The sequence below is a fragment of the Phascolarctos cinereus genome, unplaced genomic scaffold (assembly GCF_003287225.1).
Source record: "Phascolarctos cinereus isolate Bilbo 61053 unplaced genomic scaffold, phaCin_HiC Scaffold_1;HRSCAF=81, whole genome shotgun sequence".
In the NCBI taxonomy this organism is placed as follows: domain Eukaryota; kingdom Metazoa; phylum Chordata; class Mammalia; order Diprotodontia; family Phascolarctidae; genus Phascolarctos; species Phascolarctos cinereus.
In genome coordinates this window covers 37,780,220-37,793,461 of record NW_027555514.1, presented here as the reverse complement: position 1 = coordinate 37,793,461, position 13,242 = coordinate 37,780,220, and the positions used below count along the sequence as shown (strand labels likewise).

Genomic DNA, 13,242 nt, shown 5'->3' with positions numbered 1-13,242 from the left:
TGGACACTGGGATAGGGGAGCACTGCAGCACAGAACTATGTCCAAAAACAAGAGATCATGTACTCCCACACCCCAAGAGAATGGGAACAGATACCAACTGGCAGCTTCGTTGCCTACCATCCAGTTTAGGGTCACAGATACAAAACAGACTAACAAGGGGACCTGTGCCTGCAGTGGCATTCAGTGGATGAAAACAGGGCTGATTCAGAAGCAAGCAACAGTGGTATAGTTCTGAAATCTGTAGAGGAAAAACCAGGGCACCAAACCATAACTCAATGGGAGCCTGCAGTTCTAGCAAAGCTCTAGCCTGAACCAGCAAAGCCTCACAGTTGGTTGATAGTGGCTGATCCCAATAGTCTACTGTTGCTCAGACCCAAACCCAGGTCAGGAATATGCAGACACTAGGGGCACTTTAATCAGATGTTACCCTGGATTAGACCACTTTGGAGAGAGCGAATGCTTGTAGGTCCTTAGCCTGAGATCCTAGAAAAATAAAACACTAAAAAACCTAAGAAAGCAGCAACAGGACCAGCTCAAACCTTACCTGGACAGCAGGCTGGAAGAATGAGCAAACAAAAAAAGAATCCCAACATAAAAAGTTAGAGGCAGCTAGATGGCTAGTGGATAGAACACTGGCCCTGAAGTCAGGAGGACCTGAGTTCAAATCTGGCCTCAGACATATAACACTCACTAGCTGTGACTTTGGGCAAGTCACTTAACCCCAACTGCCTAATCAAAAACAAAAAAAAAAGATTACAAAGCCAACATAAAAAGTTATTATGGCGACAAGGATGCTCAAGACATAAACCTAGAAGAAGACTACTCCAGAACAAGCAAAGGCTAAAAGAAAAATTCAGCCTGGGAAAAAATTCAATGAGAATTCCTGTATAAGATGCAGCAAGTTAAAAAAAAAAGACGTTTTGTCATGAAACGAGAGCACTAGAGGAAAAAAATTTAAACACTGGAAAGAAGAACTGGAAAGGAAATTAAGACCTTGGAAAACCACACCCAAGCAACAAGCTCCTTCAAAATCAGTGGGACGAAAAGACAAAACCCAACAACTCCATGAGATGGCAAGTAATAGTAAAAACCAAAATAGAAACTGTAAAGCATCTCATAATAAAAACAAAAAATTTAAGAACTGAAGAAAATAGAAAATATTTGAGAATTATCCAACTACCTGAACATCATGACCAAACAAGAGCCTAGCCATCATATTTGAAGGAATCTTAAAAGAAAAAATAGAATCCACTGGTAAGTTTATGAAAGAAATCCCAAAATGAGAACTCTGGGAATATTACAGCCAAAGTACTAAGTTTCCAAGTCAAAGAAAATTGCAAAGAAATAATTGCAAGCAACCAAAAAAGAAAAGATTTGAGTACTGAGGAGTCACAGTCAATTCTGCACATGACTTAGAAGCCACCACTAGGAAGGAGTGTAGGGAGCTTGGAATACCATATTTTGGAAGGCAAAAGATATGGGCTCAAGAATAACTTAACAGGCAAATCTGAATATATTTGTAAAGGGGAAAAATGGATCTTTGACAAAAGAGGGCTTTCAAGCATTCATGCTAAAAAGACCAGAACTATGTAAAAACTTTTAAATTTAAACATAGGAATAAAGGTAAATGTGAAAAGGTTAACATGGACAATAATAAAGAACTAAACAAGTATGGGAAGATGATACATGTGTCCCCCCTGAACTCTTATCATTATTAAGTGTCATCGTTTTTGTTCAGTCATGTCTGACTCTTCGTGACCTGATGGACCATAGCATGCCAGTGCTGTCCATGGGGTTTTCTTAAGATACTGAAGTGGTTTGCTATTTCCTTCTCCAATGGATTAAGACAAACAGAAGTTAAATGACCGGCCTAGAGTCACACAACTATTAAGTAAGGCCACATTTGAGCTCAGATCCTTCTTACTCTACACCCAGCACTCTATCCACTGAGCTCCCATTTGGGATTTTATTGGCAAAAGTACTAGAATGGTTTGCCATTTCCTTCTTCAGCTCATTTTACAGATGAGGAACTGAGGCAAACAAGGTCAAGTGACTTACCCATGGTCACACACCTAGTAAGTGTCAGAGGCCAGATTTGAACTCACGAAGATAAGTCTTCCTGATTCCAAGAGCAGTGTTCTATCCACTTCACCACCTAGCTGTCCATTAAGGGTCATTAAGAGAATCTAATTAGACAGCAGGGCTGGGAGTAGTTCTGTATGTCTTGATAATCTTAAGAGAAGAATGGAAAGAGAAGGGAAGAGGAACACATGGGGTAGGGGTGGGGGAAAAGCAGGAATGGAGGGGAGGAAAGGAAGGTTAGAGAAAAATATCCTACATGAGCAGGGTATACAAGCAGACATCCATACAAACAAGGGAGAAGTAGCAGGGGAAGTGGATGACACTTCAACCTCATTCTCATCCTAACTGGTCAAAGAAGGGAAGAATGCGCGTGCGTGCACACGCATACACACAGGCAAAACGAGTATGTACAAAACTCAACAAAGAAATGGGAGAAGGAAAAAAAGAACGGGGTTGTCTTAAGTAAAATAAACTCTAAAGATGTGCAAAAATACTTATAGTTCTTTTTGAAGAGGCAAAAAAATGGGAACCAAGGGTGTGCCCATAAATTGAGGAATGGATGAACAAGTTATATTCTGTAAATCTGACGGAATATCTCATGCTCTAAGAAATGATGAAAGATACGGTTTCAGAGAAACCTGGGGAGACTTATATGCAATGATACACAGTAGAGTGAACAGAACCAGGACAACAATTGATACAGTGATGGCAACATGAAAAAGATAAACAACTTTGAAAGTATTAGGAGGTTCGCGTAATCATCGGCTATGATGCCTGAGAACTAGCAATGAAACATGCTACTCATCCAGAGAGAGGTGAAGGAAACAGAGTGCAAAATGAGAAATACGCACACACACCCGTGTACATGCACACACATTTACACATACACCTGTGCATATACATACATATCATACATATCTCTGTATGTGCATGCGTGTGCACACACACATACACACACACACAGATGTGGTCACACACATACACACACACACAGATGTGGTCAATGTGGAAATTTCTTTTACTTTGCTTTGTTTTGCTTAACTATATGTGTTTTTAAGAGCAGCTTTGTTTTTCTTCAATTCTCAAATGGAGGGGAAGGGACTAGATTTGGCAGGGGAGAAAGCTGATTTTTTCTAATTTTTAAAAATAATTTTAAAAAGACAATGCAGATGGACAATAAATTTAACATATAATGGAATAGGAGAAGAGCGAGCTAGATTGCATTTGGGAAACTGTGCAGTACCTTTAATGACTCTAATCTGCTCCCTAACACAAAATCATTTTGCTACTAACACTTGCTACGTCGTTGTGAGTAATGGAACACTAGATGTTAAAAAGAATTAAAAGGTATAAGTCCCTAAGAGAACATGGAGTCCCATGCTAACAACTAAGCGTAGCATATTAGTCACATAAAGGATGTCAGCAGAGAGAAGTAGGACAGGAAAGGGAGGTGGGGCTTGTCATGTAAACGAGATCAAGAGATAACAGCTTGCATACCCCACTGGTACCCACAGATCTAGAGCAAGACCTTCAGCACACCTGAGTGAACCCTCTCTGGATGGTCTATGGGAGAAGAGGCAAGAGGCAGGCAAAGAAAGAAAGAGTTGTGAGCTATGATCTGTTATCACAGGAAGGAGTAGCAACATTGGTGAAATAGCAGAATACTTAAAATGTAATTTTCATCTACTCAAGGAAATTAGGTAGCCTTTTTCTTGTGGATATGCTCTTTAAACATCTCAGTAACAATTAAAATACAACTATAAAGAGAATTCAAATGTTTCACACTATAAAAAGAACAAAAAAATGCTTTCATAAGTTAAATAGTTCCAAAATGAGCAAATATATCTCTGAGTTTGGGTAACTCTGAACAAAATCATTAAGCGTTTTAAAATAATATTTGGTATATTGTGTACTTTTATATATTCTCTTACTCTCATGAATCTTAGAGACCTAAACACCTATAATGAGAACTCAAGATTTTTTAAAAATGTGTTAAGGAATAAAAAAAATCAACATATCTTAAAAGTTATGACATTCATTTATATATAACATTCCAACTTTCACAATCTCAATTATCCAGAATATAGCCATAAACCTGGGAGATAACAGAATCATCCCCTCCTCCCACCCTCCACACATACCTCCACTCAAGCATAAAATTTCTACATAACACAAATACAATTAATCATTCTTTCTGTAAAAAGTAATTCAAACTCATTAACTGGAGGGCTATATGAAATACCATATCCAATTTTAGTAACAAGGAAACCTGCAATAAAAGCAGGAAGTTGGTCTTACACCTTCTTTCTCTCCGACACTAATGAAATGCCATTTAAATGAACACAAGCTGAAGGTTATTAATGAAAATGGTCAGGGGATCCTTTAACCAGATGTGGCCTCTTCCAAGATGGGAGGAGCCTTTACCCACCTAGATGAGGTGACAAAGTTTCCAACACACACAATTAATCCAGAACTGGACATATTCTAAAAGGGAAGGACAATGCTTTTCTGTATTGTGTTGCTTTTAAAATAAGTAACACAGCACTTATTGTGTAAAAGGAACAAAAAAGGAAAAAGGGTCCTTTTATTTAGAGCTGAATAATTTCAAAGTCATAAACCCCAGTTTTATTAGAACTACTTTCTAGATCACATGAAATAGCAGGACACTACTTTATTCACAGTACTACAGAGGAACACTTGTTTCACTGGAAATGCATTAATGGGCCTGATTCTACTGAAGTAAATTGGTAACTTTTAAAAAGATATAATGCTAATATTTTTTATGGCCCAGGAGTAAGTTACTAATTTTAGGAAACTTAAAAGCTTACTACATAATAACTGCAAGCCTGAAGATCAATTGCAAAAACAACTAGCAAAAAATAGACAGGTTATTCTCCTTTTAACAGGAGAGCAATCAAACAAAAGAAAATTTGTGTGCTCAATATCTCTCCACAACTACATCTATTCACAGGAGAAAGAAACATCTATTCACAGGAGAAAGAAGAGTCAGATTTCAACTTAGAAAAAAAAAACAAAACAAAAGGTTGCAAAGAAGCATATATGTCATTAATTACTTTAAGTGTATTCACTATCTTTTCACAGAAGAAACTAATTTTTTCTTCATTTGAAAACAGAAGCCTTAAAAATACAATGCAAAAAAATCTGGAACTCAAAATCTTATAAAAGTAAATGTTGGAAACTATCTTTACATGTAACTGGAAAAAAATAAAAGGGGGGGAGAGAAAAAATACAATTCAAGGAGAGCGTGAAGATTATCTAAATTTAACTCTGCTTTTTATTACCTGAAAGTTAACATCTTCTTTCTTAAATATTAGTGCCCGAACTTCATCAGGATCTCCATTAAATATAGCTTGAACCAGTGATGGCTAAAATATAAAAGAAAAGGGGTATAAAAAAAGTCATCTTTGGCCAAAAATGCTTTATAAAACATTTATGCTTCTAATAACACTGACATTAAATTTCTAAGTCAAGAGCAACAATAAAAGGCATAGAATGTTTCCTCTGTCCCCACTTCAACAGTAACTAAAAACCAATTATCTGGCAGCAATCTACATGAATTTTGTTACATTTTCTTTGCAAACTACACAAATGATTATTATCACCTCTGGAGGGAAAAAAGGTAAAACTAGGAAAAATCACTAATACAGTTTAACCACAACAAAATAATATATCAGTCCTGATAAATTTGAATTTTTAAGCCTAGCCTATTTATCTTACCAATAAGTAATACTATTTAAACTAGAGGATCTAAAATACATAGGCCCACCTCTGTCACTCTGGTAGTTCCCACACAATCTGGGGATCTATTAAAATAAGGCCTCCTTGAAAACATTTTGCTTGGGAGCTGAGAACTAAAGTTTTACCACTAATGTAACATAAGCGTTCACAAGCTAGAAATTTACAAAAAATGATTCAGTTCCCCTGTTCTTAGACCAAGTACAGTATGTCTGAATGGCACAATTAACACACACAAACACGTGTAAGTCTAAATATAAGTTTCCTAATCAACAGCATAAGTATCTATGATAGGATATCATGTTCTACTAGGCAAAGAAGCAGTTGACAAGTTTTTAAAACAAGGCTAAAGATAACACAGTACAAGATAAAGTTGTACATGTAAACAATATACAGCCTATTACAGTAAATGCCAGGCCTTCCGTGTTACTACCAGTAGCTGTCAGTCTCCCCTAAAATAGGCAGAAGTGCCAATTCTTACTTTTTACCACAATTTCACAAACTACAGACTAGACATGGAAAGAAAGGAAGTAAAAGACAAAATGTTTATATCCACAAGGACACAGACAATCTACAATCAGACTGAAATAATTTTATAACATAAGAGTATTTTTTCTTTTCAAAGCTGAAAATATGCAGCCTTTGTCCTATCTGAAATGTTTTTTCGTCTTCCAAGAATATCAGAAACATATTCACTTTGCATTGTGACATGGTACATATACCTGCAAACTGAAAACATATAAATAACTAAAAAGTCTATTTTTAAAAAGCAAAAAAAATAATCATTCATAGTACACAAGAATACAAAAATAGTTAAGAAACTATCACATCTTACCAATGCATTTCCAGAAGCTGGAGATGGAAGGAATTTATTTTCCTGAGGCAATTTGGAAACAAATGGTGGAGATTCATCTTCTATCTCCTCCAAAACAACAATACACACCCGACTCATTCGTTTAAAACAGTAAATTTCAAACTATACAACAAAAGTTACAGTTGGTATAGTACAAGGAGTATGTCTTCCTCTTCTGTACACACTTGCGAACATTCTGTGTACTACAGCTGGCATTTAAAAGTTAATTTTAAACTTCAGTTTTTCCAGTGGTAATTGACCCCCACAGCTTTGAAACATCTCTAAAATTCCCAAGTCCTATTATTCTGTTCAAAGTCACCCTTTCTTTACTATATAAATTATTAGTAAAACTCAAAACAAAACCTTTGTAAACTAATCTCAGGTATAATCTAAATTCATTTGAAAAATTACCCTCTAAAACATTATGCCTCTCACTTCTCGTCACAGTAGAATTTTGTTAGCACAGAGAAGTCATTGTTTGGGATGACATGACACCACTTTGTATTGACTGAAAGGAGAAGCAACTGCAGTGACAGAGGCGATCCCAGCTATCCCCAATTCAGGCAAGGTCAATTTGGTTACATATAGCCGGCTTTCTTTGAGCTGAAAACAAAATTTTTAAATCTCACTATTCTATCTCCACCTCATCAAGTCTTCATTTCTTGAGTTTCACTGGTCTTAATGCTGATATACTCCAGAAAAAAATTCGTCTGTGCTCAGCACAAATTCAGAACATGGAGCTCAGAGGTTGACAATTCTTTCTATGTTTAAAAAATAAACCCACTCTTCTGCATCAACAGCAAAGCTGCAATACATTTACATGCGATGAGTCAGACCACAAGGGACAATAAGAAGATTCTTGGTATTAGAAAATAGCCTGTTTAATCGAGATTTCCCAAATGACAAACATGCAGATAGCTGTATTTTCATCAATAGCACAGGCAATAAAGAGCCCTCATTCCTCCTCCATCAAGCAGCAGTTAGCTGTGGCTGCTCTAAGCAAAACAACTCACAACAAGAATGGTGTTAGCAAAAAAAAAAAATCTTAACGGTTTGAAGAAGCTATGAAGCTCAAATAACTGTTCAAATCACTGCTTCAACCTTTTCCTCCACAAAGTAGTTTATCACTTGAGTGTTTCCTTTGATCTCTGCATGAATCCAGCTTCCATTATATAGTTCTCCTTCAGGGGGAAAAAAATCCTCCGTGCATCTTCTTTCCGACTACTCTTTTATTCAAACATCTGGGTCAGTGCCAATCCAGTTTCCTTCCACTGCTAGCCTTTTTAGTAGATTTCAGATGTTCTGTGTTCAGTAGATGATCTTGAAAAAGCCACAAACCCTTTGAATGAACTGATCGTTAAAGAGAAAGACGAAAAATCAACCATAGGACCTGAAAAATCAGCCCCACAGCAGCATTCCGACTGAGCCTAGTCTGAAGAGCAGACTGCAGACCCGCAGGATAAAATGCCTAGTAATGCTCACATGTTACACTTACCACAGAACTGAGCCACTGCTCAGGATGTAACTTCCTCTAGCCACCCCCCAAAAAGGGCCACATTTGTAAAGTCTTCACAATTAGAATGCCCATGCCAGTTCTGTGACTAATTCAGATCAAACTAAAAAATTCTTTAGCTAAAAAATGAGTGTGCTTTTAACATTTTCCACTGAAAGCCACAAAGAAATCTGGTATCCTGGTATACTGCCTCTGCTGACTAACATCCATTTATGCAAGCAAACAGTTCCAAACAGCTTAACTGTTTTCATATGTTAGTGTATAGAAGCCATTTTAACCCTTTCATGCTAACCAGAATTGTTAAAATAGATTTCCTTGCAAAACTGGTATCAGTAATATGGGGATTTAAGAGATCAGAGAAAATTTACAACCAAATATATAATACAATATAGACATCTGTCTAGCTAGACACATCCTTAGGCTAAACTTTCTGTTACTTAGAAAGACAATTTTGATAACTACAAGACCATAAATATTCTTCAGGAAATTTCAAACCAAAATCCCAGTATTTTTTTTCCTACTAGCTGTATGGTACCAGTAAGTGCATAACTTCCTTACATCTCAGTATCTTCATAAATAAAATCAGGATAATAATGCTTTAGCAAAGTATATACATTAGTACCTTAAAACACTATGTAAATGAATTATTTTATTACTAAAGAGATGAATGAGTCTTTTGTGGCTCGTAAATTTATCATTTTGACTCACTTTTGCTGTATTTCCCCTAACATTTATTAAGTGGCTACTATGTGATAAGCACCATGCAAAGCACTGGGGATACCAAAAAAAAAAAGGGAAAAAAATAGACCCTGTTCTCAAGAAGCTCACACTCTATATGGGGGAGACAATATGCAAACAATTACATACAAACAGGATATGACAAAAAGTTTCTGGAAATTCTTCTACATATGTGTGTGTGTATGTGTGTATATATATACATATACATATATATATATATATACATATATATATATGTATGTATAGGACAGGGTTCTTATTGATTTTAATCCACGATTGCTGCATATTAGCAAACAGGTACTGTCTACTAGTGCCACTCAGATGCTTCTCCATAGCAGCTGCCTCTCCACATAATAGAAATGAAGAGCAGAAGTCATCTATTTAAGATATCTTCCGACTCTAAAAGTCTGTAATTCTAAGTATCACATAAAATTTTTACTATAAATACATTTACATAATGTGGGCAAAGTCTTAAGAATCTATAATACCTTTATTAAGTAGGTCCTCACTTCGAGGTTCAGGTGATAGAATAAGAGACTAAGGAAGGGACTAAGCATTTATGTAGCACTACCTATGTGCCAGGCACTGTGCTAAGCACTTTTTATTAATATTTATCTCATTTGATCCTCAAAGGTAGTATTATCACCATTCTACAATTGGGGAAATTGAGACAAACAGGTTAAGTGACTTGCCCAGGGTTACACAACAAGCAAAGTTACGTGAGGCCAGATTTTAACTCAGGTCTCCCTGAGTCCAGGCCCAGGCTCTATTTACTGCCCCTCTAATGTCCCTCAATCAAGACTGTTGTTTACTTGGCTCCCAGGATATGCACCCTTCCTTCCTCAGTGAGTCATTCTTTCTCCACCACAACCCCGGCTCTTACTAGGAGACTTGAACACACATGCTCCCACCTGGTTGCACTTTCACTCATACACCAACTTTGTATGAGGGGGAATTGGAACACTCCTGGCTTTTCACTGTCACTTCCAGACTCTCCCTCTACCATCATCACTCTGCAACCTCTTCTTGGAGGGACATGCTTTCCAAATTTATTACCCAATCCAGATCCTCCACAACTCCCCACACCACCACCAATCTCCCTTCTTCTTCAATGAGTTCAATGTCTGGCAGGATCACAATCTTTCTCTCCACAATTCTAGCCCTCATACTTGAGACTTCAACACACATACTGATTGATGCTTCTTCAAACACCCTAACATCACCTGCTCAATTCCCACGACCAGCTTATTCCTTTATGTCACCTCAGCTACAAACAAGGGTGGTCATGTCCTTGATAAGGTTATCACAAACAAGTGGTCTATTCCCATGTTAACTCAGGAATTTCTTTATCTCATAATTTTTATCATTCCCATCTTTCCCCATGCCTTACAACCCTGACTACCATTCCCTCCACCTCTCAGTTCTTTCCTAAGTTCTAACCCCTCCACTGGCTACATTCCCCCCACTTTTCTACATTAACTCCTTGGTGAACTCTTCTCTTCTCTTTTCTTATTCCTGACCAAGCCTTGCCAAACTCCCACCATCTGCCATTTTCCTTTCAAGAGCCACTGATTGGAGCTCAAGAAAATCACCAATGGTGGTGACTAGATCCACTACCATGTTAGACAATCTCAACTGGACCCTTACTACAGCAAGGCAATCATTCTACAATTCACTAACTGGTTCAATAATCCACTCTCCAAAGTACTGTTCCAAACATTGTCTCTCCTCAAGCCTTCCACTTCACCTTATGTATCCCACCCCTCCTTCTAAGCTCAACTTCACCAATAAACTCTCTCATGTCCTCTTACTCATCTCACATCATTCAGTCATCGTTAATTACTTAACCTCAGCTAATCTCAAACATGCTTCAGTTTCCTCAGCTGTAAAATGGAGACCTACTTCCTACAGTTTGTAGTAATGATCAAATGAGAAATTTGTAAAGTGCTTAGGCACAGTGCCTAGCACATATAAATGCTACTAGCTATTATTACTGTGTCTCCCCAGTCATTAAAACTTCAACTGATCCTATCACACTTGACAGGAGTTATCCTTTATTTTTCCTCCCTTTTGGGAGACTAAACTCCTTGAGAAAATGATCTGCACTTGTTGCCTCTCGTGTCTCTTCTAAAATCTTCTGCATTCTGGCTTCCAGCGTCATTATTAAACCGAAACTGCCTTCTCCAAACTTATCAATGATCTCTTAACTGCCAAACTGAATGGCTTTTTCTCAGTTTTCTTCATTTTTTTACTTCTCTGCACAATTTGACACTGTCGAGTACCCTCTCCTTTTGGATACTCTCTTCTCCCTAGGTTTTAATGACACTGCTTTTTCTGCTCCTCTGCACCCCTTTCCTGTTTCTCTCCTCTGATTCTCCTCTTATCTGACCAACAGCTGCTTTGTCAGTCTCATTTGCTTATTCTTCATCCATGTCATCCCCACTAAGCATGACTCTACTCTGGTGGACCTTCTTCCCTGTCCCTTTGATATTACCTTACTTAATGATCACAATCATCTCCCCTGGCCTCAGTTATCATCTCTGTGTAGATGATTCCAAGATCTATAAACATCCCTGGCTCTACCTTGAGCTCTAGTCTCCTATCATCAACTGCCTTGTAGACACCTTGAATTTTATGGCCCCTCGGCATCTCAAACTCAACATGTCTAAAACAGAACTCACTGCTTCTCAGCTTCTCCACTACAGCTGAAGATTACCACCAACCTCACAGCCAATGAGGCCAGCAACCTTGGCAACACTCTCAACTCCTAACCCCCACTCCCCTCACATAGCTAATCTATTATCCAATCTTGTCATTTCTTCTTCCATCTCTTATATCGGTCCCCTTCTCTCCACTAGCACAGCCAACAATCTAGTGTATGCTTCATAACCTTCTGCCTGGACTACTGTAATAGCCTTCTAGTTATTATCCCTGCCTCAAGTCTCTAGTCCCACCCCAATGTATTCTCCCCCTGAGCTCCAGTGGTTCTTTATTATACCCAGCATTAAACAGAAATTGTTTGGCACAGTAGCATATCCCTTCCAACAGGTCAGCCCCACTAATCAAAAATTAAGGACATATGGTGATATAGTATTCAGGTACCATATGAACACATACAAAATACTTTTTACACAAATGCAGATCTAAATAATAAACCTAAACCTAAATTGAAGAAATATTAATTGCTCATTTTAAACTGAGCCAATATAATAAAATGACAATACTACCTAAATTAATTTACTTTTCCAGTGCCATACCAATCAAACTACCAAAGCATTACTTTTTATAGACTTGGAAAAACAAAAATTCAGCTGGAGAAACAAAAGGTAAAGAATCTCAAGGAAATTAATGGGGGGAAAATCAGAAGGAAAAGGACCCAGAAATACCAGATACGAAGCAATAATCATCAAAACAACAGGTTAAGAAATAGAGAGAGGGGGCAGCTAGGTGGCAGATAGAGCACCAGCCCTGGATTCAGGAGGATCTAAGTTCAGATCTGGCCTCAGACACATAACACTTACTAGCAAGTCACTTAAGCCTCACTGACCAACCAAAAAAAACACAAACAAAAAACCCAAGAAATAGAGAGAGGTTAATCAGTGGAATAGATTGCCTACAATATACAACGCAAATAAGCACCACAGCCTAGTATCTGATAAACCTGAAGATCCCAGCTTTGGGGCAAAAATTCACTTTCTGACAAAAATTGTTGGGGAAAAGTGGAAAATAGACTGGAAGAAACCAGGTATAGATCAACATCTCACACCTCTACAAGATGAGCTCCAAATTCATGACTTAGACATAAAGGATGATGTGATATTAACAGATCACCTGTAACCTTATAGAGAGAGGAAGAGTTCATGACCAAAAAGACAGAAAAAGGTCACTGAAGATAAAATGCACAATTTTGATTACATAAAATTAACAAGTTTTTGCATAAACAAAACCAATGCAGCTAACATTAGAACAGAAACAGGTACATGGGGGGAGGGAATCTCTGTTAACAAGTTTCTCTGATAAAGGTCTCATTTCTAAGATATATAGGGAATTAACTCAAATTTGTAAATAAGAATCATTCTCCAATTGATAAATAGTCAATGGGCATAAAGAGTTTTTAGAGGAAGAAATCTAAGTTATTAACAGACATATAAAAGAATCTAAATCACTAAGAAGGGAACCTAGGAGGCAAAGCAATACAGCATGGGGCCAGAGTCAGGAGGACCTGAGTTCAAATCCGTTCTTAGACACTTACTTGCTAGCTAGCTATGTGACCCTAGGTAAGTTGCTTAACCCTGTTTAT

At 37.5% G+C, this 13,242-nt stretch overlaps 1 protein-coding gene across 3 annotated transcripts in view; it reads right to left on the bottom strand.

Annotated features, from left to right (window-relative positions):
• Positions 1–13,242, bottom strand: part of ANKRD28 (ankyrin repeat domain 28) — a 204,466-nt gene that overhangs the window by 135,619 nt on the left and 55,605 nt on the right. The window contains exons 1-2 of one of the 3 annotated variants that reach the window (XM_020987233.2): positions 6,674–8,281; positions 5,385–5,468 (exon numbers count right to left, since the gene is read on the bottom strand). In XM_020987233.2, the coding sequence (XP_020842892.1) occupies positions 5,385–5,468; positions 6,674–6,790 (201 nt within the window). In that variant the 5' untranslated portion in view covers positions 6,791–8,281. Of the gene's footprint in view, positions 1–5,384; positions 5,469–6,673; positions 8,282–13,242 lie in introns of those variants that run through there. The other 2 variants (XM_020987235.2, XM_078151469.1) reach the window with 2 other exon arrangements.